The 10923-nt window shown below is 39.3% G+C and overlaps 1 protein-coding gene across 1 annotated transcript in view; it reads right to left on the bottom strand.

Annotated features, from left to right (window-relative positions):
* The window catches only part of cops5 (COP9 signalosome subunit 5), a 28871-nt gene extending 18928 nt beyond the window's left edge, over window positions 1-9943 (bottom strand). Inside the window, exons 1-4 of the mRNA XM_043689247.2 lie at window positions 9513-9943; window positions 5858-6092; window positions 3362-3490; window positions 702-767 (exon numbers count right to left, since the gene is read on the bottom strand). Of these exons, the coding sequence (XP_043545182.1) occupies window positions 702-767; window positions 3362-3490; window positions 5858-6092; window positions 9513-9655 (573 nt within the window). The 5' untranslated portion in view covers window positions 9656-9943. The remainder of the gene's footprint in view (window positions 1-701; window positions 768-3361; window positions 3491-5857; window positions 6093-9512) is intronic.
* Window positions 9944-10923: the final 980 nt, after the last annotated feature.

Consider the following 10923-nt stretch of genomic DNA (forward strand, 5'->3'; position numbering starts at 1 on the left):
AAATGCTAGACTTCTAGTTTGTGCTCCTAATACAATTTTTTCTAAAAAATAGCACAGCAGATTATTATTTCCTAGTTTACATTTATCTTGGGTTCTCTCCCGTTGTTCGAAGTGATGAGTCATTGAGCCACGTGGATTTGGAAGATCTGGCATTTGATCAGCAGTTTTTGCAGAGGCATAATGACTGTAAGGGCATTACAGTTAGTCTCATTATCCAACAGGACAGTGCATATCCTCGCTTGTTCATTGATATAAGATTAGATTAGATTCCCTACAGTGTGGAAACAGGCCCTTCAGCCCATCAAGTCCACATTGACCCTCTGAAGAGTAACCCACTCAGACCCACTTCCCTCTGACTAATGCACCTAACACTATGGGCAATTTAGTATAGCCAATTCACCTGACCTGCACATCTTTGGCCTGTGGGAGGAAACTGGAACACCCGGAGGAAACACATGCAGACACGGGGAGAATGTGCAAACTCCACACTGAGTCACCCGAGGCTGGAATTGAACCTGGAACATTGGTGCTGTGAGGCAGCAGTGCTAACCACTGAGCCACCGTGCCGCCTACTGAATGTTTCAGGGTTTTTTTTTACAAAGCATGGCCAGGTGGGGCAAATGCAAAAGCCTATAATAACTAATGATTTCAGGAGAAGAAAATAAATCAATGTTAAAAAAAATTAGCAGAAAAAAAGTTACCTTAGGATATGTCCTGAAAGCCCCTAGGTTTACTTTTCCAGCAGATATAGTTCTTGTAGGGTCAATCTAAAACAATAAATCTTGATCAACATAACTATATAAATTATTCTCATCAACTTAAATTACCTTTAAAAAAAGCAAATGAAACATGAATAAATACTGCACATAAATAGTGTGTGTAACCATCTCCTAAATGTAATGCACATTATAAACCATCAATTTATTCCATCAAAATCAATTGAAATAGATACAATTATATGACCTATGAAATAATGAATTTAGAAGACTTCAAATATAATATGGAAAATTGAAAGCTCACTATCTTCTTACCCTTCCTTAGATCTCTCCCTCTTGGTAAAATCCCATCACATATTCAACCACCCCTACAATTCACTACAATATTTCTGCGACACTTGATTTGCTCAACTATACGCTCATTTTCATCTTTAATGCCCCAGACCCTAATAAACCATGACTTTCTTTCACATTTTCCATTTCCCCATATCCCTTTTCCCCTAAAATCGAAATTTGAATGTATTTATTTGACAATATGGTTATGACTTAGCCGTTTGCTGCCAGATTTGCATCTTTAAATGAAAATATAACCCTTGGATGATTTATTGCAAGTTACCTACTTAAAACCCTCTATGTCTCCTTCACCCTCACATCAAATAGATGCAAGGAACCCACAGACTACTTTGACATGAAGATAAAGTCTTCTGATCAGCTGACGCTTCTCTCCCTTGCACTTATCCACTTTGCCAAGCTTCTTCTACAGTTCCCTGCTGCCCTTATATTGAGCTCACAGCTTTCTAAATTTTTCCTTCATTGCTCTACATTCCAATTCAAATGCATCTTCCCCATGAGACATCATCTGCTCCTTCAACTGTATTCCCATTAAACTGCTAAGCGCTCAACTCCCATTCCTAATCTCTGTGCTAACAGATATTGCTAACAGTTCTGTCTCTTTAGGTGCTGCTCCTCTCTGCTCCAAACTTTTTAACACCATTCTCCTCAAAAAGCTAACCCTTAACCCCATCATCCTTCTAAATTATTGACCCAGCAATCTCCCATTTCTCTCCAAAGAACTTGAATATACTCCAATGCCCATTTTTCCTGGAATTCCATGTTTGAGTTCCTCAAGTCAGATTCCTGACCTGTTAAAGAAATGAAATAAATGGTAAAAATAATGACTGCAGATGCTGTATTCCTGATGAAGGTCTTTTGCCCGAAACATCGATTTTCCTGCTCCTTGGATGCTGCCTGAACTGCTGTGCTATTCCAACACCACTCTACTCCAGAACTTGAAAATCATAAGTGACAGCCTTGCTAGTTGTGAAAAAGGAAAACGTTCCCTCATCATTGTTCTCAACCTGCTACAGACATTGACCACACGAGCCTCCCAGACATCACTCCAGCTACATGAAAATGCAATTTCTGGGCTTCATTCTTAACTATCTTGTTGTTGTCAGTGTAACACTTGCAGTCATTTCTCCCGATTTCTATTATTTTCCTCCTGTTCCTGAAGGATTTATTCTTGGCTCCCTATTTCTTATTCATATGCAAGCCTTTGGCGATATAATGTGTAATCATAGCTGTGCTCCCAAATACGCTGATGACATCTAACATTAACTTTACCACCATCACCTTGCACAACACCTTCTCTGTTGCTGAATTATCAGGCTGATTTTCCAACATTCATTACTGGATGAACAGAAATTTCTTCCATTGCTGGAAAGTCATTGTTTTGATCTTGTAAATGGAAATCCAGCAATTAAAAGGTACATTTGACAGCCAAAGACACAAATGCAGAATTATTCCGAGCACTAATAATAGGAAACCCATGAGGAGTAAAACAAGACAATGAACGCATGCTTTGAGTCAAGATACAGGAGGAAGATATGATCGTTTAGGATTAGGATTAGATCTACAGTAGGTATATCCTGGGCAGAAGGACCCCATCTGGGGTGGAATTGATAGCTTCACTGTCGGATTAAGTCATGTGGTGGAGAAATGTTTTACATTGTTAGAACAACTTTGGTATGGGAAGGGTGAGTAGTGGAAGAAAACAATGAGAAAGAAGAAAGAAAGTAAAAACAGCCAGAGAAAAATTAAGGAAAGCCAGAAGAGAAAAAATAGAATTAAACTGAGTAAGACTGCACTGAACAGGTAGTTTTAAATCTGTACATTTTGCGAATACAATTGGTTAGTCAAAGGCACCCATTACTTTTGTGGTGTACAATAACATTCACTCACATTATTTAGGTTATAGCGAGGACCAAAAATTAAATATTCCTGGTTTCAGAATGAGAGAAACAAAGACATTGAAAACAAAACAGATAATATACTAAAAAGGAAATAAATATAGTAGAGGGATAGGAGAACTCTTTGAGAACATGTGCAGGTATAATGAGCTAAATATGTTTTCTTGCGATAATTTTATATAGGTAAAGTTAAATATTGAATATTTCAAGATTAAATAAGTTAAACTGAACAAACAAAAGTCCAGTTACAGCTTAAGTGATCAATGTGAACCATGAGTTGTTAGGAAAATCAAGCCATTCTGAAGCCAGTGAATATGATATGTAATTCACTCATTTTGAAATTGTACACTTCAATATTTTGGGGGAAACAAACGTCAACATTTATAGTGTACCTACCACAACTGCTACAAATGGTTCCTGAAACTGTTGATTTAACATCTGAGTACTAACATCGATTCCTGAAAGCCAGCATCCATAACCTGGGTGACTGTGATACCAGCCAATTGCATTTTCAAGACGGCCAACCTAAGGCAATTGGAAAATAAAATTAAAAACGGACAAAATTTGAAAAGCAAGAATAAAGTTTAGATTGCAAACCTAAAAATAGAAAAAAACCCACAAATTTTGTTTTCAACTGAATATGCCTCACAACAATACAAGCAAAAATGTTGAGAACTTTTTTTTAAAAAGAGACAACCATAAAAATTGCAGTTGCTATGATTTGAAACAAAAAAAAGCTTTGTAAAAGATGCACTAGGATTTCAGATGTAGATTTCCAATTAAAACAAGATAAACATTGTATAGCTTAAATGTAAACTCAATTCTCACAACAGAAGCTGTGGTGCTTTTAATAAATTCAAATTCAACTGTACTGCCTTATAAAATACAGTGATATGATCTATTGTTGCCATTTTCAAAATTTCTAATCGTAAATGATGACAGTAGGCTTGAAGCAGGTGGGGAGTGTGATTGGATGATGAAGCTCAACTAATATTTGCAGCTGATAGCAAATTATTCTTGGCTTTATAACTGTTTCTGTACTTCAGTTCACTCAATCCAATAATCAGATGCAGCAGTTTCTTCACATCATACTCCTGGAATGACTAAGCAACATGCATTGTGAAAACTCTTCTTGCCTTTTTTTTGAATCAATGTTATTTGCTGTAATTCTTTCTAATTGATTTTCACAATTTGGTTCCAATAAGACTTCACAATTTTAGAAGATATTGCTTAAGCCAAAGATATTTTAGCTCATCAGTAATTATCAAAGCTGAATAGCACCACCTGCTGGCTTACCAAAGCACCTTCTCTTTCTGCTTGAGAAAGAAAAGAAATTCTTGAACTGTTTGATCTACCATTAAATTCCTAGCATGCTGAGTTTATGGATGCATTTCTAGTTGTACATGAGATGTATACCAAATACCTTTAGGTATATCACCACCACAGTTTAAATAGAACTCAAGGTTTGTTAGGTACAACCTACCCTTCACAAAACTGTGTTGACTATCCCTAATCAATTTATTCCTTTCTAGATGATTATAAATCCTATTTCCTATAAGCTCTTCCAACGCTTTATCCACAACCGAAGTAAGGCTCACTAGTCTATAATTACAGGGGTTGTCCATACTCCCCTTCTTGAACAAGGGGACAACATTTGCTATCCTCCAGTCTTCTGGCACTATTCCTGTAGACAACGATTTGGAGTGCCGGTGTTGGACTGGGGTGTACAAAGTTAAAAATCATACAACACCAGGTTATAGCCCATCAGGTTTAATTGGAAGCACTAGCTTTCGGAGTGGCGCTCCGAAAGCTAGTGCTTCCAATTAAACCTGTTGGACTATAACCTGGTGTTGTATGATTTTAACCCTGTAGACAATGACGACATAAAGATCCAAGCCAAGGGTTCGGCAATCGCCTCCCTAGCTTCCCAAAGAATCCTAGGATAAATCCCATCTGGCTCAGGGATTTATCTACATTTACACTTTCCAGAATTGCTAACATCCTTCTTAGGAACCTCAATCCCATCTAGTCTTATAGCCTGTATCTCAGTATTCTCGTCGACAACATTGTCATTTTCCAGTGTGAATACTGGCAAAAAATATTCATTTACTGCTTCTCCTACCTCCTCGGACACCACACACAACTTCCTACTACTATCCCCACTCTCCTCCCATTTCCCATTCCCCCCCCCACACTCTCCCTCCCATGCCTCCCCACATTCTCCGTCCCATTTGGGGAATGCAACCATCCAAATATATTACTTCACTTACTCAGCAGTCCCTTGTCTACTCCTGTTCAGTGTGCCCTCCTATTCCGGAGGCAAGGTTTTAAAGTAGTCACAGGACTGAGCAGACTTTGTTAAGTCCATACATGCATCTTTCAGAAGAGTGAACACCTTTAAGCAAATCCACCAATTATGTGATTAAAGATCATTTAATGGTTAAATGCAACAGTGCAAATATGAGTTTTTTGTTTGTGTTTCAAACTCTTACTTTGGTATAGAAATTTCAGAGAGAGAAAAAAAATTAATTCTATAAAAATTTTGGAAGAGATTTGCAAGAAGCCAGTGACCAGATTAGCAGAGTGACGTGCTCACATGAGCAAGTGCCAATAAAAATATAAACAGAGGAAACTTGTATCTTCAGAATTGGAAAAAGTTTGCAATTATCATGACAAAAACATAATCACAGAAATTTGTGTACACAGTTTAAAAGTTTACACTAAAATGTAGACAGATACTTAAGTTACAAAAAATAGTTTTAAAAGACGTGGAAACAAACAACTTTTTTGCATTAGCAACATATTCTTAAACTGTACCGTTTGACTATCAGCACTCTAAGAAACTGGAATAATTTTGGAAGTTGAAAAAATCTGTAAAATTATTTAACATACCTGTTTAGCATTCTCTATATAGGCAGCCATATATTCATATGCAGCAGCTTGAGCATTGACTCTTGTTTCTGTCCCTTCCACAGGGAGAGCAAAACTGTCCATTATGATCATTGTTTCACCATCCACTTTACCCAACATTAAGCCCATCACTTCTAGATTTCCACCTGACCTGGCATGCATCACCATCTTCAAAAGTGCAAGAGCTGAGATTTTGCAGTATTTGAAGTAATGATGACTAAAAAGAATATATTACAATAATTACAAAAATATAGCATTTTGCCTTGTTGCTACAGTCATAAGATTAATACATTTACACTAAAATCTTAGAAATTCAAATGTCAATGGATAGAAAACAACATCTTAAATCATGCAATATACATAAAAGTTACCAATATTATTCAGGACATTAAATCTATAAAGATTATTGCTAACATGAAAAACAATAAAACATGGCTTATTCATTAGGTAGATAAACTATATATAAGCAAAGTCCAGCAAATAGCTATTTACAGGGACAGTTTTTGATAGTGCTGGTGAAGGGAAAAACATAACTACAACTGGGAGAACTCGCTGCTCTTCCTTCTTCATGCGCATTGGGCAGATGGATGGGAAATAAGTTAACTTCTCAAACAATGCTAAACTCCTTCAGTACTACAATGAAAAAAAAATTGTACTTTAGTCCATGGGGTAGGGGTGGGGTGAGCACAGACAGTGTTATCCCATACAATAGCTATTAGCAATCAGTCATTGCTCGGTGGCAAGGACTCTGGCATCACAATCAGAAGAAAATGGTTTCACATCACAGAACATAAATTACTAGATGAGGCATTAAAACGGTCCATCTTCCTTTCAGGAGGTGTGAAAGATCCCACGGTAATATACAAGTGCAGGAATGTTTCTCTCACATTTATCCATCGATCAACATAGAAAAGTACATCATCCAGTTTTTTGGGTTATGATTTTTTGTGAACTTGCTGCGTGCAAACAAACTGCATGCATTAGAAGAATGATTACACTTCAAAAAGTGCTTCAACAATGGTAGCATACTTTGGGGAATGCTGAAGTCATGAATATCACTGAATGAATGCAATCTTTCTTTCTTACGCTATGTGTGATTGAAAATAACTAATCAGGTAAATTGTCTGACTTTCAAGTTCAAAATGTGCATATAACTGCTCTACGTTGGTTCACTGGTTTAAAAAAAATAGCCAGTGCAATCCTTGTGCAACTGGAATGATTTACCTCCCTGGTTACTGAATGATGGTCAATGTAAATATGTTATCAAACAGTATTTCTTACTGTGAAAAATTGACTGTCGAAGTTTGTGAAAAGGGAGTATGATTGCATCGAGTCATTACTGCAATAATCTTACGTTTTCTGATTCAGTTGAGTTCAAGTAAATGACATAAAAACAGCATTTCTTCTGCAACTGGATGAGGGACGTAGGAAAAGGAATAGGCATTCAGCATGTTGAGCTTGACCTGCCATTCAACATGATCACAACTGATCAAACACTTCAACACCACTCTATCCAATAACCCTCACATCAAATATTTATCAATCTTTACTTTAAATATATTCAAAGACTGAGCCTCTGCAGCCCAAAATTCCAAAGATTCACAAACACTCTGATTAAAGAATTTCTCCCAAATTTCATCTTATTTTTAAATTGTACCTGGCTCTAGATTCCCTAATCAGGGAAAAATCAGGTGCAGCTATCATGTCTATCACTTTAAAATTATAATGGGATCACTTCTCATTCTTCGATACTTCAGTGAGTAGAGTCCCCACCTGTTTAGCCTTTGTTTATAAGACAATCCCTCCATACCAGGGATCATCTGAGTGAATCTTCTCCAAACTATCTCAAATGAAACAATATCTTTCCTTAGATAAGGGGACCAAAATTGCTCACATTACTCCAGATTGGTCTCACCAGCACCTTTTATGTTTGCAGTAAAGCTTCCCTATTCTCACACTCTAAAACCCCTTAATATTCCATTAGCGTTCCTGATTACCTGCTGCACCAGTGGGCTACCTTTCTGTATTTCATGCACAAATACCCTTGTCCCTTTATGTTATAGATTTCTGCAGCTCTCCTCCTTTTAAATACACAGTCCTTTTGTTCTTCTTTCCAAAATTAACAACTTCACATATTCCTATATCATTCTCCATTTGTCAACTTTCTACCTACTTAATTAGCTCTCAATACCTCTCTGTAAACTGTTTGTATTCCCTTCACTACTTGCTTTTCCACTTAGTTTTAAAGTTGTTTGCAAGTTTGGCTCAAGTCAAAGTGTCAGACAGCATGAAAACAGAGCTGAAAATGTGTTGCTGGAAAAGTGCAGCAGGTCAGGCAACATCCAAGGAACAGGCGAATCGACGTTTCGGGCATAATGCCCGAAACGTCGATTCTCCTTTTCCTTGGATGCTGCCTGACCTGCTGCGCTTTTCCAGCAACACATTTTCAGCTCTGATCTTCAGCATCTGCAGTCCTCACTTTCTCCAGCATGGAAACAGACTCTTGTATGACGAACAGTTCACAGAATTGAGAGTTTTCCAGAACAAGATGTCAAGAAACCAATTTAGCTGGGCTGAACCCCCAGTTCTTTTCCAGAGCCCCACAAATATTTTTCCTTCAGATACTAGTCAAATTCAATGTGAAATATCTAATCAAATCTGCTTTCACCACACTGTCAAGCAGCACATTCCAGATCACAACAACTCAATGAGTAAAACCTTTATCTCATGTCATCATTGCTCCTTTTGTCAATCAATTGTATCCTGTGGTTCTCAACCCTTTCTGCAATGTTAAAATTTCTCATTATCTTGTTATTTCATTATTGAGCCCTGTTATCAAATCTGATCAAAGCAAGATGGGAGACACTGACAGGCTGGTTAGAAAGTATAATCAAAGTCTTTGGACGAGCAGGTTTGCTATTCAGCACCAAGGCGGAAATAAATGTGTTCACTCAGGATTGTCTCTCTTTGGAGTTCTCCACCCAGACTGATGCTAGTAATCATATGGTGAATATATATGGTTAAAACTAGTCAATTTCTGTGCAGTTTTGTAATCAATGGAAAGAGATATGCCTGTAAGTAGAGTTGTTGCACAAGGTGACCTATGATCTTATAGAACAGGTTTGAAGGGCAGAATAGCTGGCCTGTCTTATGCTCCTGTATGTCTTTTATTGGCTACTAAGAATAATCAGGCACTAAAGTCAGTCTGGCAGTATCTGTGGAGAGGAAGCAACGTCAATAATGTTTCGCATCCACGCTGAACTCGTAACACTGATTCTATGCCTTCTCTCCACGGTAGCTGCCACGCCTGCTGAGTTTCTCCAGCTACTTCTGTTTCAGATTTCCGAAATCTGCAGTACTTTTGCTAAAGTCGGGCCTTGACGGAAAAGTTTAGGGCGTTTACTTTTAATACTCTAAAACAGGGGAGGGGTGTTAAAATTACAAATGGTGATTACAAGCAAACAACTCTTTCCCTTTGTATTAGATATTTACCCCAAAGCACTTGCTGACAACGTTGCTAATAATAACTGACTGGGCTGCTGCTTTTGGACATAATTGTTCTGTATAACGATGTAACAAAGGTCGGGCCTACCAAAGGGTCTCAATAACTGCTCCTCTGATTCTGTCACAGACTTACTCTTTAGTCCAGGGTTTCGCCGCCAGGATTTCTTGCTGTTGCTTTTTGTCGTATTTGTAGATTTCGTCGATGCTCTGAACTTCCTGCATGTTATTCGCCAGCTCCCAGGTCTTCTGCGCGATATTACCACTCGCGCCAGCCATCTCCTCCCTTACACCTGCCTCCCCCTCCTCCTCCTCACCGGGTTTGAAGGTTCACCTCCAAATACCGAGCGAGCCGTCAGCGGCCTCAGGCCTCGGCCCAGGCCCTCTCCCAGCGGCGACACCACCCACTGCCCTGACCCCCGGGGAGCAAAATCAGTCTCAGGCCAAAAGCAACCCAAGCGAGTCAAATGACAAATGTCGCCAGGCATAGGTTGTCAAAGCGCCGCGTTCCGATTTTATTTTGTCCAACAGCAGGTTCAGGGGGGACTGGATATTTCTGTCTCTGTCCGTCAGCGAGTGAACCGCCCTCTACAGGAGGAGAGCGGAACAACCGACGGGCTTTGTGACTGTGACGATCAGCTGACACACTCAATGCAGTAGCCCATGTTGATGTGGTCCCCCTCCATAGTTTTCATGGATAAGTTACACTGCTCTGGTGAACCTGAGGAATTCACCACCCCTGAGTGCAGTGGACGCCCCGCATTCAATAAACTTAAGGAGGAGATTGATTTAAAAATGATCTATCGTATGTTGAAGAGTTATAGGGTTGGGTCGGGGAGTCCAGAACTAGAGGGCATAGATGTGTACAGCATGGAAACAGACACTTCGGTCCAACCCGTCCATGCCGACCAGATATCCCAACCCAATCTAGTCCTACCTGCCAGCACCCGGCCCATATCCCTCCAAACCCTTCCTATTCATATACCCATCCAACTGCCTCTTAAATGTTGCAATTTTACCAGCCTCCACCACTTCCTCTGGCAGCTCATTCCAAACACGTACCACCCTCTGCGTGAAAAAGTTGCCCCTTAGGTCTCTTTTATATCTTTTCCCTAAACCTATGCCCTCTAGTTCTGGACTCCCCCACCACAGGGAAAAGACTTTGCCTATTTACCCTATCCATGCCCCTCATAATTCTGTAAACCTCTATAAGGTCACCCCTCAGCCTCCAACGCTCCAGGGAAAACAGCCCCAGCCTGTTCAGCCTCTCCCTGTAGCTCAGATCCTCCAATCCTGGCAACATCCTTGTAAATTTTTTCTGAACCCTTTCAAGTTTCACAACATCTTTCCGATAGGAAGGAGACCAGAATTGCATGCAATATTCCACCTCCCAACTCCTGTACTCAGTACTCTGACCAATAAAGGAAAGCATACTAAACGCCTTCTTCACTATCCTATCTACCTGCGACTCCACTTTCAAGGAGCTGTGAACCTGCACTCCAAGGTCTCTTTGTTCAGTAACACTCCCTAGGACCTTATCATTGTTA

Source organism: Chiloscyllium plagiosum, unplaced genomic scaffold, assembly GCF_037043375.1.
Source record: "Chiloscyllium plagiosum isolate Xiang-an unplaced genomic scaffold, Cpla_swu_hap1 HiC_scaffold_4, whole genome shotgun sequence".
NCBI classification, from domain to species: Eukaryota; Metazoa; Chordata; class Chondrichthyes; order Orectolobiformes; family Hemiscylliidae; genus Chiloscyllium; species Chiloscyllium plagiosum.